Source organism: Manis javanica, chromosome 6, assembly GCF_040802235.1.
Source record: "Manis javanica isolate MJ-LG chromosome 6, MJ_LKY, whole genome shotgun sequence".
In the NCBI taxonomy this organism is placed as follows: Eukaryota; Metazoa; Chordata; class Mammalia; order Pholidota; family Manidae; genus Manis; species Manis javanica.
In genome coordinates this window covers 107,117,340-107,133,211 of record NC_133161.1, presented here as the reverse complement: position 1 = coordinate 107,133,211, position 15,872 = coordinate 107,117,340, and the positions used below count along the sequence as shown (strand labels likewise).

At 50.9% G+C, this 15,872-nt stretch overlaps 1 protein-coding gene across 1 annotated transcript; it reads left to right on the top strand.

The window, feature by feature from the left end:
* Window positions 1-898: 898 nt before the first annotated feature.
* Window positions 899-14,535, top strand: LOC140849967 (neutral amino acid transporter B(0)-like). The gene is given in 9 exon segments (XM_073239174.1): window positions 899-2,086; window positions 4,361-4,403; window positions 4,828-4,875; window positions 5,757-5,923; window positions 7,785-8,018; window positions 8,767-8,958; window positions 9,101-9,235; window positions 10,568-10,689; window positions 10,692-14,535. Coding segments are annotated over 9 exon segments (1,686 nt in total). The 5' UTR covers window positions 899-1,520; the 3' UTR covers window positions 10,871-14,535.
* Window positions 14,536-15,872: the final 1,337 nt, after the last annotated feature.

Genomic DNA, 15,872 nt, shown 5'->3' with positions numbered 1-15,872 from the left:
CACTTTATTGTATGTAAATCTTACCTAAAAAGAGTAAAGAACTGTGTGCAAATATTGAACTCTGATCAATTAATGCACATGGGGCGATGTGTTTAGAGGGAAAGCACACTGATATGTGCAACTTACTTTGGCATTCATCAAAAAAGGTGAATGGACAGACCGAGAGATCAATGGATAGAAGTAGGATATAGAAGTATACGATGCAGTAATTGTAAGATCCAGGAGGAAGGAAAATGGGTGCTGTAAAATACTTTACAGTTTTGTGTACATTTGAAAATTTTCGTAATGAACTATAAAGAAATATTCTGTGAAAGCATTTGTAAATGTATGAGCACAGTCATTAATTTGAATTATAATTTTTAGTGACTGAATTGCCAATTGGGTACCTTAGGAGAAGTGGATTACAATCCCAAATATAATAACTGCCATTAATTGCTGGGTCAGAATCCGAATGGGGAACACTTAGTTTAAAATTATTAACATTTTAAAATCAGTAACTCCATCTCACTTAAATTTTACACCAATCATATGAGGGATGAGCTTTTTAATCTGCGTTTTCCGTTAGAGGAATTCAAATTCTGAAAGGAGTCAGAAGATGGAACTCAGGGAGGAGACCCAGGAGGAGCAGGTTTCCAAATAAAGCGCAGGCGGATAACTTGCACTTTGTGGACACCCTTGCGACTGCGTTAAGTTGTAGTTTAGGGGTCCCAATCCGCCCAATTCCTTTGGCAGGGAAAAGCGTCTGCCCGACTCCCCGCCCCGGGACCCACCCTCACCCGGGCCCCCCGGTCCGAGGAGTAGGGGGGCCTCCAAACGCGCTGCAGCCAATCAGCGCCCTCGGCCAGCCCTACACCTTCTCAAAGCCTCACCCCTGCCCTTAATCCCTGTAGGTTCCGCCAACTCCCCTCAGAGCCGCACTGCCCGCGCAGCAGGTTCCCATTGGGCTAATAGCCGTCATCTTCTGGGATCCCGGACCGCCGCCTTCCGCACCCAGGGGCCTGGATTTCCCCTCTCGGCCCCAGGGAATTGGCTCCCCATTTCCCGGAGCTGCGCCTCCCGAGCCCCAGACTCGGGCTCCCGAGCGCTTGGTTTCCAGGACCCAGGCACCCTAGTCGTCGCCTTCCGGATCCAGGGGTCCCGGGTCTGCGCCTCCAGGACCTCTTGAAGATCGCCGCCGTGGGGGCGCCTTCTTCAGCAGTCAAGGACCCAAGGTTCCAGCGTGAGAATCTCCTGTGTGCCTGACGCCCAGGATAACCCAGGGGTTCCCAAGTCACAGCTTTGGGGCACTGGACGCAGTCTGGAAGATCAGAGCCCCAGCGCCCAGCCTAGCAGTCCCCGGCACCCCAGCTCCCAAGGGCCAGGGAGCTTAGGCGCTGCGAACTCACCACTCCAAGGAACCCTCCCGAGTTCCGCCTCCAGGCTCTGTTACTCGGCTCAGTTCTGAGGAACGTGTACGTCCTGGGAAGGACCCCCAAGAAGCTCTCAGCTTCCGGGCGCTGGGGAGCCCCGAGGCATCCGTCATGATGGCCCATCCACCTAAGGGAGACCCCAAGGTGCTCGCGGCGGCGGAGCCCACCGCTAACGATGTCCCGGAGTTGGTCCCCACAGAGGACACGGGCGCGGCGGGAGGTGGCTGTTGCGGTTCCCGCGACCAGCTGCGCCGCTGCCTTCGCGCCAACCTGCTGGTGCTGCTGACCGTGACGGCCGTGGGGGCGGGCGTGGCGCTGGGACTAGGGGTGTCGGGGGCCGGTGGCGCACAAGCGCTGGGCCCCGCGGGCCTGGTGGCCTTCGCCTTCCCGGGCGAGCTGCTAGTGCGTCTGCTAAGGATGATCATCTTGCCGCTGGTGGTGTGCAGCCTGATCAGGTGCGCCGCCAGCCTGGACCCGGGCGCGCTGGGACGCCTGGGCGCCTGGACGCTGCTCTTTTTCCTGGTCACCACACTGCTGGCGTCCGCGCTCGGGGTGGTCTTGGCTCTGGCCTTGCAGCCAGGCGTCGCCTTCGCCGCCAGCAGCTCATTCGGAGCCATGGACGCCGTGGATGGGAACTCCAGCGAGGAGGTGCTCTATTCGTTACTGGATCTTCTGAGGTCAGACCCCGCCTGCCTGGTGGAGAGGAGACGGGGCTGCTTCAGCCACGTTAGGGATGGCGGGAGGGACCACGTGAACAGGGGGGGATTTTGGGCCCTCCAGAGTCAGGGCATCTCCAGGGCCTCAGAAGGACGCCTGGGGAGGGATGGTGGAGGAAGCTCCGCCCTTCTGTGGAGTCAGGGTACAGAGGGTGAGGGCAGATTGGAGGAGGGAGGCTTCTAAAAGTGCGGCCTGTGGCTGTAAGGGCGATGAGGGTGATAGGCAACAGTCCTGGAGGGGGGAGGACGAGGAGCGCTCAGAAGGGTCGGGAGCACAGACGAGGGTCTCTCCTGAGGGGAGGGCACCCTGGGGGGAACCTGGAAAGGGATCTTCAGGCAGCGAAGGCTCCAGGATGGGGCATCTGGTTGAAGATCTGAGTCTAGGGTCAGAGGGCTTGGGACCCCTGAGTAAGGAGCCCCTGGAGGGTCTGAGGACACCCGAGTGACCGTCCCCCAGGCTCCCTTCCAGCCCCAGAGCTCCCCGCACAGTGCGCCACCTGCTGCAGAGCTCCCCGCACATTCACACCTGCTGCAGCTGGGCCCTGTATTTGCTCCTGGAGAGCCCTGCTCCCTCCACCGGGTCTCCTTCCTGTTGCCCCCCTCTGTCTGGGCTCCCCACATCAAGGCTGCCCAGAAGGGGGCCAATCAGAAAGTGGCAGATCCTTTTCCTTCTGGCCTCTGCACCTCCACCCAAGAAAGTACCGTCCCCACCCAGCCCTGGCCTCCCTGTTTTTAGGAGGACAGACTGCTGGGCCCACATGGCCTTGCCTTTGGGGCCTGCTGATTCAGTGACTCCAGGATGGTTGGGGACTTCCTGGAAATGGGGGAAGGAAGTGATGAGTCACGGGACTGGGTTCCCCCAGCACCTTGGGGCATGGGTGCAGGCTGAGATGAGAGACTTGGGCAGGCTTATTTAGAAGTTGCAGCACGCTCAGGGTGGGGTGGGAGGAGCACCTCCTGTCTGCGGGAGATTAGCTGGGCCATGGCCGGGCCCTGGCTAGCCTGGGTGGGTACAGGTCAAACTGCAGACAGGCACACCCACCTGAAGGCTGTTTGCGTGTGTGGGCTTCCCCCGTGTGCCAAAATAGATGTAATTCATACTTGGCCAGCCACACAGACTTAGCTGGAACATCTCAGAGCCACAAAACTTTATAACCAACAAACACACAGCTGGACACGCCCACAGACACTCAGCCACAACTGTGACATCTCACACTGACACATGGTTTTAAACCAGGTGCCACACACACACCATGTCCTGACTTCCCTTTACACAAACAGCCACGCAGTGATGCCACTGACTATGTCAATACATTGAGCACTGCCTGAACACACGTTCGAGAGCACATACACACACACATCTGCATGGCCACGTAGCAACACTGTCCCACGTAGCTGAACACTGACCCATACTCCCAGCCAGATACCAACACTGTCTACTGACCCACAGCAAGAGCTGTACACCCACCTCATTGGGGAGAGGGAGGAGGCTGAGTGGTTAGGGCTAGGCAGCCAGTTGAATGGATTCAAATCGGCCGCCGCCACTTCCTACCCAGTCAAGTTTCTTCAAGGCTCCCCGGTTCACCTGGGCCTCTGTAAAATGAGGACAATAGTGCAAATCCCACAGGGCTGTTTGAGGATTACGAGTAGATTGATGCAAAGTATTTACTACAGAGACTGTAAATGTGTTTTGCTGTCATTTCTGTCTCAGTATGAGATCCAGATGGCCAGTGTCTGGCCCTGTAAAACCCTCAGTGGGGTTTAATGAATGCTGTTACACACTGAGTCACACTCAGACATGGTCACACACCGGTGGCCACGGAAGCACAGATGCACACACCATGTCCTGACATTCATCACGCAAACAGCCCCTTGTCCTCTTTACCTCCCAGCCTTCCAGAGGAGGAGGGTGATGCAAAATGACCAGGGTCTTAGGTTTGCCTCATGGGCTGGAGCTGAGGCCCCTGGTGACCCTGCACAGCCTGCCCTGCACAGCCTGCATTCCTCACTCCCAATCCATAAACTCTCCGGGCTAGACTACCAGCCTGCTGGGGTCCTAGGAGGCCAGCTCAGAATCCCCACACTTCACATGACTGAACCTGGCTCAGGCATGGGTGGGGGCCATATGTGGGTGCAAATGGGACCACCCCTACCCCCAAAGGCCACGCCAGCCTCCAGATACTCCTTGACCTCCCCCTTTGGTACTAATAACCAACCTCATGTCTATCTCTGCAGAAATGTCTTCCCCTCCAACCTGGTGTCTGCAGCCTTCCGCTCAGTGAGTCCGAGGGGTATCCCAAGGGGTGGGTGGTTGGCCGGGAGCAAGACAGCCAGATGCAGCATGGTGGTGCCTGGAAAGGCACACATGCCCACATATTCACAGGCCACACTGCAGGGTTCTTGGGTGGCTCTGAAACTCACCCATGCTCCTTATCGAGAAACGACAATATGAGTTCTAAGTCCCTCTGGGTTCTAATTCTAGTTGTGTGACCCCAGGCAAGTGCCTCTACCTCTCTGGGCCTTGGTTTCTGTCTCTGGAAAATGGAGGTATGAAAGTCCTACCTCAGCAGGGTTGTTGGCAGGATGAAGTGAGGTCATGTTTAAGGGATGCTTAGGGCAGCCTTTGAGCATTGCTAGTGTCAACATGGGGTGGGAGAGTCCCTGTGGCAACTGACTCTGACTCTTCCCAACCCCACCTGCAGTATGCTACCTCCTATGATGAGAGAGGGATCGACGGAACTAAGGTGAAGGTGAGAGCGGAAGGCGGGATGGGGGGGCGCACCCCTTGGCCCACTGCTTGGGTTTTTCCATTTTATGGTGTCCCTCTGCCTCTGTTTGCTCTCAGTGTCTCTAATATTTGGTGTGGAATTTGTTTTAAACTCTCTGTAGTCCCTTCCCCATTTCTGTCTTTTTTGCCTTTCTGGAGTCTGCATTTTGCCTCCTCTTCCCACTCCGCATGGCTTGGCCCTGGTCCAGGCATCTCTTTTCTCCCCATCTTACCATGGCACGCTCCCAGGCCTTCCCCTCCTCCCTGACCCTCAGCCTGGCAGCCAGGGTTGTCCTTCCAAAGTACAAATCTGACCCTGCCTCTCCCTAGCCCCCCAAAGCCCTGTCATGCTCCCTAGTTCCCTCTGAAAAAGGTCCAGCCTGCTCCTCACCACAGTCCATGGGACCCTGCCCTTGCCCAGCCACGTATGCCTGGCTCATTCCATTCCAGCCCCAGTGGATTTCTCTATGTTCTTTGAAAGCTCAAGTTGGCTGGATTTCTAGGTTGTTACACAGTGTTTCCTCTCTCCAGAACCTTCCACCACCCCTGTTTAACTGGTTCACCCTCCAGTTGTCCAGATTTTAGCCCTTTTACAGGGAGCCCTCCCTGATTCTCCTCCCCACCACTGCCAAGCTGGTATCCTTCTCTTAGCTCCTGTACTTCCCTGGGTTCCCGTGCCCACTCTGGGTGGTCCCTGATGACAGGTCCATTGCCCTTGCACCTGGACTGTGAGCCTTGGGCGGAAGGGGCCCTAGGTGTTGTCCTATCTCTGCTGGGTCCTGGCAGTACCCAGGAGAAGCCCTGAGTGACTGTGCAGGCTCACCGAGTGTTGCCGTCCTAGCCCCATCTGTTCCTTGCCTAAAGGTGCCTGTTGGAGGCGAGGTGGAAGGTATGAACATTCTAGGCCTGGTGGTGTTTGCCGTCGTGTTTGGCGTGGCCCTGCAGAAGCTGGGGCCTGAGGGAGAGCTGCTCATCCGCTTCTTCAATTCCTTCAATGATGCCACCATGGTGCTGGTGTCCTGGATCATGTGGTAAGTGGTGGGTGGGGGCTGGGGATGTGGGATGAGGCAAACTTCTATCCTCTCCTTGAAACCAAATGGCCTGCATCAAATCCAGTGTTGACCATTCCCTGGCTGTGTGACTTTGGGCAAGTGAACTACCTTCTCTGTGGTTCAATTTCCTCCTCTATGAAAGGACACTGTTGTAGTCCATAGAGCTAAGACTGATGCTAGCACCTTCTGGATCCTACTGGAAAATAACAAAGACAGCCAAGCTGTGAGCACAGCTTAGCTAATGCATGTCAATTTCAGAGATTTAAATGTAATCAAATAATTGCCTTTGAATCAATGGTCTAAAATAGTGCCCACTTTATAGGGTTATTACAAAGATGAAATGAGTGACTAAGGTAGAGTTGGAGCTCTTAGAAAGTGCTTTAACTGCCTGGCACCTGAGAGCATTCACTTCAGGTTAGCTGTGATTGTTAGCCATCAGTTTTGTTACATGACCTCAGATAATGAGGGAAAAGAAGACGTGCACACACATCCAACTTTCCCCCTTTTTGCCCCTTTCCCCAGTTTCATCTCCACACAGTCTCACACTTATTCTCAGGACCTACGCTATAGCTAGAAGGTCAGAAATCAGGAGAGGGATGGGGGTTGCTGCATTTTTAACAAATTGCACCCCTGGTTCTAGTGTAGCTAAAATCTAAGAAGTTGCTGTGTGGAATGTAGTGCTCCTTGATGAATAAAAGCACTTACCCAGAGAGGCTGGGTCGGGAAGGCTTGGGTTCCCACTGTGCTGCTGCCACCTCCCAGCAGTGTGCCCTATGAGAAGTTACTTATCCTGCTGTGACTGTTTCCCATCTGGGAAATGAGGCTGATTGTCCCGCTGTGACTGTTTCAATCTGGAAAATGGTGTCTATCGTACCAGGCACAAATGAATTGGAAAGTATAAAGTTCTTGGAGCAATGACTAACCTTTATGGCATGTCCACAGTAAACAATATTTGCTCATATTTATCAAGTACTTCATTTATACAAGTGCTGGGCATATCCTATTGGCCAGAATCAAACCTTAGCTGCACAGGTGGCTGGGAAACGATGCCTTTGTTTTGTTACTAAGGAGAAGTGGGTTGGGGACAACTGGCCGTGGCAATTGAGCAGTCAAGAAGGCAATCCTGGGAATTCTCCTGTTTGGGAGGCACAAACTCCCCCGGGATCTCATTTCACAAGACGGTTATAATAATCCCAGCTGAAATTTATAGACCATGTATTATGTACAAAATGCTTTCAAGTCATTTCAACTGGCATCTCGTTCTATGCTTCCAACATTCCTGTGAGCTTGGTAGCATTAATGTCCCTGTTTTACAGACTTATTAGATTTTGTTTAATTCAACTATAGCTGCAAGAAGCTAAAATAGGAGCTCCCTCATAGTGTTGTGGTGAGAATTCAGTAACGTCAAGGACTTAGCACATCAGTAATGCTTCAGGTCTGAGAGCTGTTATTAAGACATGAGCCATAGCCTTTTCATTTTTCATGATCTGGTGAGATTATTATATTGGTTTAAGTCATACTGGCTACTATAGTAAAACAAACTCAAAAATGTAAATGGCTTCACACACGGTGGATGTTTCTTTCTCCATCATGTGTTAAGTCCAAATCTGCTTAGTGACCTTCCTCCAAGTGGTGATGAAGGTGTCTTTTATCTCTCTGCTGCCCTATCTTAAAGGCGGGTGAGCCTGGAGGATGGCAGGGGAGGTGCAACCTCGGCACACATTGCTCTGGGCACCTCCTGACTATGAGGGACGCTGTGGTCATGCCCTGTGCTGGGCTCAGTGCCTGGCCCTGGGTGAGCATGTGGTCAGAAACTGCAATCTGTCTCCTGGGTAATTAGGTATGCCCCTGTGGGCATCTTGTTCCTGGTGGCTGTCACGATCATGGAGATGAAGGATGTGGGGGTGCTCTTCACCATCCTCGGCAAATATGTCCTGTGCTGCCTGCTGGGCCATGCCATCCATGGGCTCCTGGTGCTGCCCCTCATCTACTTCGTCTTCAGCCACAAAAATCCCTACCACTTCCTGTGGGGCATGAGGACAGCGCTGGCCACTGCCTTCAGGACCGCCTCCAGGTGTGGCCTTGGGGTAGGACAGGCCAGGAGTTTTAAGCTAAGGGGCCTGATATGAAGATCCCTGAAATTTTGTATTTGGGGACATTGTATCTGGGTACAGGGACCATACTTTTCCTAAGTTTTTCAGAAGTTCCTGCCACCCCCAACCTCCACCCCCCACCCCCGCTGCCATAGGAATTTCTAAGGAAGCCACCGCTGTAGAGATTTCATCCTTCCTCAGTGCTCTCCTCCTCCCTGCCAAGGCCTGGTCCTGGGACGCTAGTGCCCCACCCTGCATCCAGCCTCTGGGAGCGCCTTCCACCGTCTCTCCTGGGTATCTCACCCGTCTCTGCTCATCTGTCCCCCCAGAACTCGGTCCTTCCCCGCAGCAACATCCCCAAAGCAAGGGGACGTCTGAGTTGGATGGAGTGGGAAGGGAGTGTGGGCCAGTGCGCTCTCAGGCATCACAGGATTTACGTACGGATTTTGTGTGTATTTTGAAGGGCAGCAGTCTATTCTACCCCAGGGAGCCCAGGACTCAGGCATGCTGGAATCCTTGCATTCTGGGGGATCCCTGTTCTGGCCCTGAAAAGGGAATGCCATGGAGAGCTAGGGAGCTGTGTGGGTGGAGGCCTGCGGGTAGTTGGGCACATGTGTAGGCTGCTGGGCAGAGCCTTGGCTGGGAGCCGGCCTGCGGGGGCGGGACCAGGGGCGGGGCGGTCAGGGGGCACCTCCCGAAATGACTGCAGGGTGGTCCCATTCCTCGTAGCTCCACCACGCTGCCCGCGATGATGAAGTGCATGGAAAGGAATGGCGTCACCAAGCATATCAGCCGCTCCGTCCTGCCCTTCGGTGCCGATGTCAACAAGGACGGTGCCGCGCTCTTCCACGGTGTGGCTGCGGTGTTCATTGCACAGCTTAACCATCAGTCCCTGGACTTTGTGAAGATCATCACCATCCTGTGAGTGCGGGGTGACTGCTGCTAGTACCCTCGACACACCTGACCCCTCCTCTGAGAGTAAACTCAGGCTGAGGGGAGCAGGGCTCCGGTAGCAGCTTCTCCTACTACCAAGGCATCTCCATGACCTCCCCGCCTTCTCCAGGGTCACCGGTATAGCATCCAGCGTGGGCGCTGCGGGCATTCCCGCTGGAGGTGTCCTCACGGTGGCCATCATCCTCGAGGTAGTCGGTTTCCCAGCCCGTGATGTCTCCTTGTTCCTGGCTGTGGACTGGGTTGTGTAAGTGTGGGTTTGTGGCTCAATGCGGGTAAGGGGCACCTCTGGGAGAGGAGAGGAGCAGGAGGTTCATTGAGCACCTCTAGCTAGAAAAGAGGAAGGAGGTCTAGAGAAAAGGGAATGAGAGCTTGAATATTCCTGTCAGAGGGCCGGAAGTGTCTTCGGGGTTCTAAGAACCTTAGAAAGGTAACACACACCAGTAGGTAATAAAGTGGATCCATAGGCCAGGCTGCTTGTGTTCAGATTCCATTGCCAACCTTGCTAGCTATTAGTGATCTTGGGCAAGTAATTTAACCTCTGTGTCTCAGTTTCACCATCTGTAAAATGGAAAGACTAGTCTCTCTTTGAGGATTAGATGACTTAATACATGAAACTATTTGGTTTCAAAAGTTAAATATAGAGTTACCATATGTCTCAGCAATATTACTCCTAGGTATATACTTGAGAGAATTTGAAAATGTTCACAATAACTTGTCCATGAATGTTCATAGTAGCATTATTCATAATAACAAATAAACAGGTGGAAACCCAAATGTCTGTCAGTGGATGAATGGGTACATAATGTCACATACCCGTGATTGAATATTATTCAGCAATAAAATGTACTGAAGCTCTGATACACGTATACATTCATGGTTGGCCCTTGAAAACACTATGCTAAGTGAAAGAAGGAGACACATAGGGCCACATACTGTATAATTCCATTTGTATGAGATGTCCAGAGTAGGCAGATCATAGATCAGTGGTTAGCTAGGGCTGGGAGGAGGGGGAATGGTGGGGTGGGGGTGGGCTGTCAGTGCTTAATGGTTTGTGGTGGTTTCTTTCTGGAGTGGTGAAAAGATCCTGAAATTAAATAGTGTTGATGGTTGCACAACTCTGAATATATTAAGAACCACTAGACTATACACTTTTAAGGGTGAATTTTATGGTAAATGAATTATAGCTCCATTTTCTAAAATGGCATGCACATGCACACGTGCACACACATAGTGTAAAAGAGGAAGCAAAGGGAAGATCCTTAGGATTCCAGGGGTCAGAAGAGCCTGAGGAAAACTTTAGGGTTTCAGGGGGAAGAGGAGAGGTAGATGGGTCTCCTGGGGCCCCAGCAAAAGAGAGGGATGCCTTAGGTTCCAGAAGGAAGAAATCTTGTGGTTTGTTAGGAAAAGGATCATTTGGATTCCAGGGAGGATTTAGGGATGAGCTTCTGGGTCCAGGAGTAGAACGGGCTTCCATGAAGTGTGTGCTGGGGAATTCAAGATTCCAGGAAGCAGGGGGTGGGGCTGGGCCCTGACCTCTCCTCTCCTGCTCACTTCCCCATCACTCCTACCCCCTCAGAGACCGGTCTAGTACCATCCTCAATGTGGAAGGTGACGCCTTTGGGGCAGGACTCCTGCAAAGTTATGTGGATCGCACAGAGTTCCGGAGCCCGGTGCCTGAGCTGATCCAAGTGACGAGTGAGGGACCCTGACTCCACTGCCAGTCTCGACCGAGAGGAACCCCCTCTTCAAACCCTGTGGTGCAGGACCTGAGGGGGATGCTGACACTTATGAGATGGAATCCCTCATGTATTGCTCTATGAGGAACCTTCCCTACCCTGTCCAGGGGCCCTTTGAACACTGGGATCATGAGGAGGGATGAATAAACAAACTGGGCTCTGGGGGCCTTACCCACACACTTCAGGGAGCCGGGGGCTCCGGCCTCCTCCCTGACATCACATCAGAGAGGCCTCATTGCTGGGATGTACATGTGTGTGTGTGCATCTCCCCAAATCTCCCCAGTCCTCAACTCCTGCCTCCACCCAAGGCTAGAAACAGCAAGATGGAGCAATAGTGTCCTCTACACCCCATCCTGGGAGCCTGCCTGGCCTCCCTGTCTCAGGGCACAGGGCGCAGGTCACCATATGGATTTGAAGGATGTTTGGACTGGTTGTTGGCTCCTTTGCTGGTTCTTTTGGTGGCTGTAGGTGGTGTGTGTGTGTGTGTGTGTGTGTGTGTGTGTGTGTGAGTAGTCTGTGACTCTCTCCATATACTTCCCACTCTGTCCCCAGGCCTTTTGTTCCCTTCACTGTTTTTAACAGACACACTCCCTGGAACTCTGGGGACGCTGGAAGAGCAGGACAAGTACTACTGTAACTCCAGAGGACATTTTTTAAAATGGTATCATTAATATACAATTACATGAGCAACGTTGTGGTTACTAGATACCCCCCATTATCAAAACCCCACCACACCCTCGTTACTGTCACTGTCCATCAGTGTAGTAAGATGCTATAGTCACTTCTTGTCTTCTCTGTGCTACACTGCCCTCCCCATGCCCACCCAACATTATGTGTGCTAATCGCAATGCCCCTGAATTCCCTTATCCCTCCCTTCCCACCTACACTCCCCAGTCCCTTTCCCTTTGGTAACTGTTAGTCCATTCTTGGGTTCTGTGATTCTGCTGCTAGTTTGTTCCTTCAGTTTTCTTTTGTTCTTATACTCCACATATGAGTGAAATCATTTGGTACTTGTCTTTCTGTGCCTGGCTTATTTCACTGAGCATAATTCCCTCTAGCTCTATCCATGTTGTTGCAAATGGTAGGATCTGGCTTTTTCTTATGGCTGAGTAATATTCCATCTTCTTTATCCATTCATCTACTGATGGACACTTAGGTTGCTTCCATATCTTCGCTATTGTAAATAGTGCAGCGATAAGCATCTGTCTTTTTCAAACTGGAGTGCTGCACTCTTAGGGTAAATTCCTAGAAGTGGAATTTCTGGCTCAAACGCTATTTCTATTTTGAACATTTTGAGGAACCTCCATACTGCTTTCCACAATGGTTGAACTAGTTTACGTTCCCATCAGCAGTGTAGGAGTGTCCCCTTTCTCCACAACCTCGCCAACATTTGTTGTTGTTTGTCTTTTCGATGATGGCGATCCTTACTGGTCTGAGATGATATCTCATTGTGGTTTTAATTTGCATTTCTCTGATGACAAGTGATGTGGAGCATCTTTCCATGTATCTGTTGGCCATCTAAATTTCTTTTTTGGAGAACTGTCTGTTCAGTTCCTCTGCCCATTTTTTAATTGGATTATTCGTTTTTTTGTTTGTTGAGGTGGGTGAGCTCTTTATATATGTTGGATGTCAAGCCTTTATCAGATCTGTCATTTACAAATATATTCTCCCATACTCTAGGGTACCTTTTTGTTCTATTGATGGTGTCTTTTGCTGTACAGAAGGTTTTCAGCTTAATATAGTCCCACCTGTTCATTTTTGTTTTTGTTTTCCTTGCCCAGGGAGATATGTTCAAGAAGAGGTCACTCATGTTTATGTCTAAGAGATTTTTGCCTATGTTTTTTTCTAAGAGTTTTATGGTTTCATGGCTTACATTCAGGTCTTTGATCCATTTTGAATTTACTTTTGTGTATGGGGTTAGACAATGGTCCAGTTTCATTCTCTTCCATGTAACTGTCCAGTTTTGCCAGCACCATCTGTTGAAGAGACTGTTGTTTTCCCATTGTATGTCCATGGCTCCTTTACCAAATATTAATCGACCATATATGTTTGGGTTAATGTCTGGAGTCTCTAATCTGTTCCACTGATCTGTGGCTCTGTTCTTGTGCCAGTACCAAATTGTCTTGATTACTATGGCTTTGTAGTAGAGCTTGAAGTTGGGGAGTGAGATCCCCCCCCACCACTTTATTCTTCTTTCTCAGGATAGCTTTGGCTGTTCAGGGTCTTTGGTGTTTCCATATGAATTTTTGAACTATTTGTTCCAGTTCGTTCAAGAATGTTGCTGGTAATTTGATAGGGATTGCATCGAATCTGTGGCCACCAACCTCTGTCCCTAAATAGACTTCTGCTAGGTGCCTAGAGGCAGCACCAATTTGGGTTCCATTATAGATGGTATCTTGAGTATCTTTAGCATCATTTTTCAGTTTATTTAGTTACATCTCATGGTCATTGCAGTGCAGAAGGAAAATATAATTCATGTCTGGTTCTGGGCAAAATCGTGTATTGCACACAGCATAACCACTAATGAGTTTGTTAAGTGTTGAATAACTTAGTCACTGAGATTTCCAATGCTTTCTCGTATGCCAAAGTCCTTTGTGGGTTGTTATGGAAGTGTTTAAGATTGTTTTAATGATACATGGGGAAATCAGTTGGGCTTTTGGGTGGAGCTGCGAAGGCATCATTTTCCCTGCTTAAGATAGTTACTATTTAATGCTTTGTTGGAAGTGCATTAGATTTAGAATTTGAGGGATGCCTGTTTAAAAAGGTGCATACCTGCAGATGTAATATATTGCATATACAATCTGTATATACAATGTGTGTCCATACGAAAACTCTGTAACTGGGCTAAATTCCACCAAACAGTACCTACCCACTTTTTCTCTGCCATTTAAAAAATTTGTTGGGCAATTGCCACTAATTCGCCTGAAATGCTGATCTATGTTATACAGAAAGATTAGAACCATACCAACCTTCCCAGGGTGGACCAGGGCTTCAGTGGCTCCCAGACCTGGCCTCCACTAGGATGTGATCACTCTGTGAGGGAGCCACCTTTGTCCTGTTCACTACCATATGCCCAGCACAACATGGCGCTTACCCTGTGGTGACAATGGCTATGTCTTACCCAAAGGCCACTGGTGAAGGTTACATAAGAACAGAGGAAAAGCACCTGGACAGCCACTCTGGGGTGGGGCTCCCACCTCTCCCTCCCTTCCTCCATTGCGACACCCACTCCTATTACTGGGACACTCTTCTTGCTCTTTTGAAGGAACCTGACTTGGGAGGGAGGCTCAGGCTGGTCTTGGGTTGGTCTTGGACCTGAGTTCTGGACTCAGAATAACAGTATGGGGGGCAGGCAGGCACAGGCTAATGACTCAGGTTCATCTCTTCTACAGAAAGATAAATATATGTAGGCTTGTTGAACTGCCCTCTCAGTCTGCTTTCTTTGGGGGTGGGGATCAACCTTATTGAGGTGTAATTTGATACAATAAACTGCGTTCATTGAAGTCAACAATTGGATGAGTTGACAGAAGCAAAAGCTCATGAAAAACCACCACCACAACTTAGACACACAATATTCCCACCACAACCAAATTTCTTCCTGCTCCTTTGCAGTGTGTCCCACCCTCCACCCCAGGCCCAGGCAACCACTGAGCTGCTTTTGTTCACTAAGGATCAGTTTCATCTCTTCTAGAATTTTACATTAGTGGAATCATACAGTATGTAGCTTTTTGCATCCTGTTTCTTGTACTTTGCATGATGCTTTTGAGATCCAGACATGTTTGTGTATGTATCAGTAGTTTATTCCTTTTTTTTTTAATCACGAAAGAGTATTCCATTGTCTGGATGCACCATTTGTTTACTCACTCACTTGTTAACAGACATTGGTGGGTTCCAGTTTGGCTCCATTGTGCATAACGTGTGTTGTACATAGATCTATGAGTGGCATTTACTTTTCATAGCAAATGTTTTAGTCACAGTGCTCTCCCAGGAGGAGGTCACGTTCTGGAAGAAGAGGAGATAGGTATCCTGTCCGACTGGCCGGGCAATGGGGATTGGATAGAAGACCAAAGGCTCAAGAGATGCAAGAGCTATGGAGCAGAGGCTCTGGCCCCACAGTAGGACAACGGCGCCCTCTAGTGGAGGAAAGAGCCCCAGCGAGCAACTGTCCAGAGGGCTCTTCGTGCTCTGGACACTGATAGCACTCCCTGAATTCTAGAGGAAACAGGCACAGAGAAACTAGGACACTTGCTCAAAGCCAACAAACTAAGTGGTGGAGGTGGAGTTTGACTTGCTGCAGTCCAGCCCCAGAAACTACTCTTTCTTCCTCTTTTCCCAAAACTGTCCATGCCCTAGAGCCCAAGTTCTTGGAAATCTTGGGCAGGGCACTTCTTTGATGTGCAGGACTGTGCTGGGCCCTACAGGGCAGCTTGGCATCCCTGGCCCGTCCACCAAATGCCAGCAGCACCAAGATAAACGACAGCTCCCAGTGCCCTAATGTCCCCCCCAAACCTCAGGTGCAGGTGGTGAAGTTTCAGTCACTTCCTGTCATGCTTAGGAATGTGGGATTGGGGTACTAAGGGTTCTCGATGACCCCCGGGCTGAGCATGAGCTCCAAGGAATAGTGGTAGTTGTTAGGTGCCTGTGCCATGTAGCCATCAAAGGGCAGGGACACGAGAGGCTGCAGGAAGTTTTAAGGAAAGTCTACATCCTGCCAGTGGTCCAGTCACATATCCTTGGTCATGACCCCATTGCGGGGAAAGAAGGGCCACAGGGCCATGTGCAGGTGGTTGCTCTTGCTGTACTGCACATGGAAGAAGTCACCCTCTATGGCCTTCTCCCACACGAAGCTGCACTCGTCCAACACTGAGCCCACATCAGCGCCCTGCAGCTGCTTGCATTTGCCACATCCTCCAGGTAGATTCCCAGGCCCGTGTCATAGTCCCAGGGAATGATGTCCACATGGCGGGCATGCCCAACAGCGAGCCGCCCTTCAGCTAGTAGTGCACACTGGCTGCCTCCAGAATGCCCACCAGGTAGAGTGCAGTCTCATGCAGTGCATGCAGGCAGCACGGGGCATCCAAAGGTCTTCTACCACGGTCCCGAAGCTGCAGTGAGCCTCCTTGCTGCAACCAAACCACTTGAGCC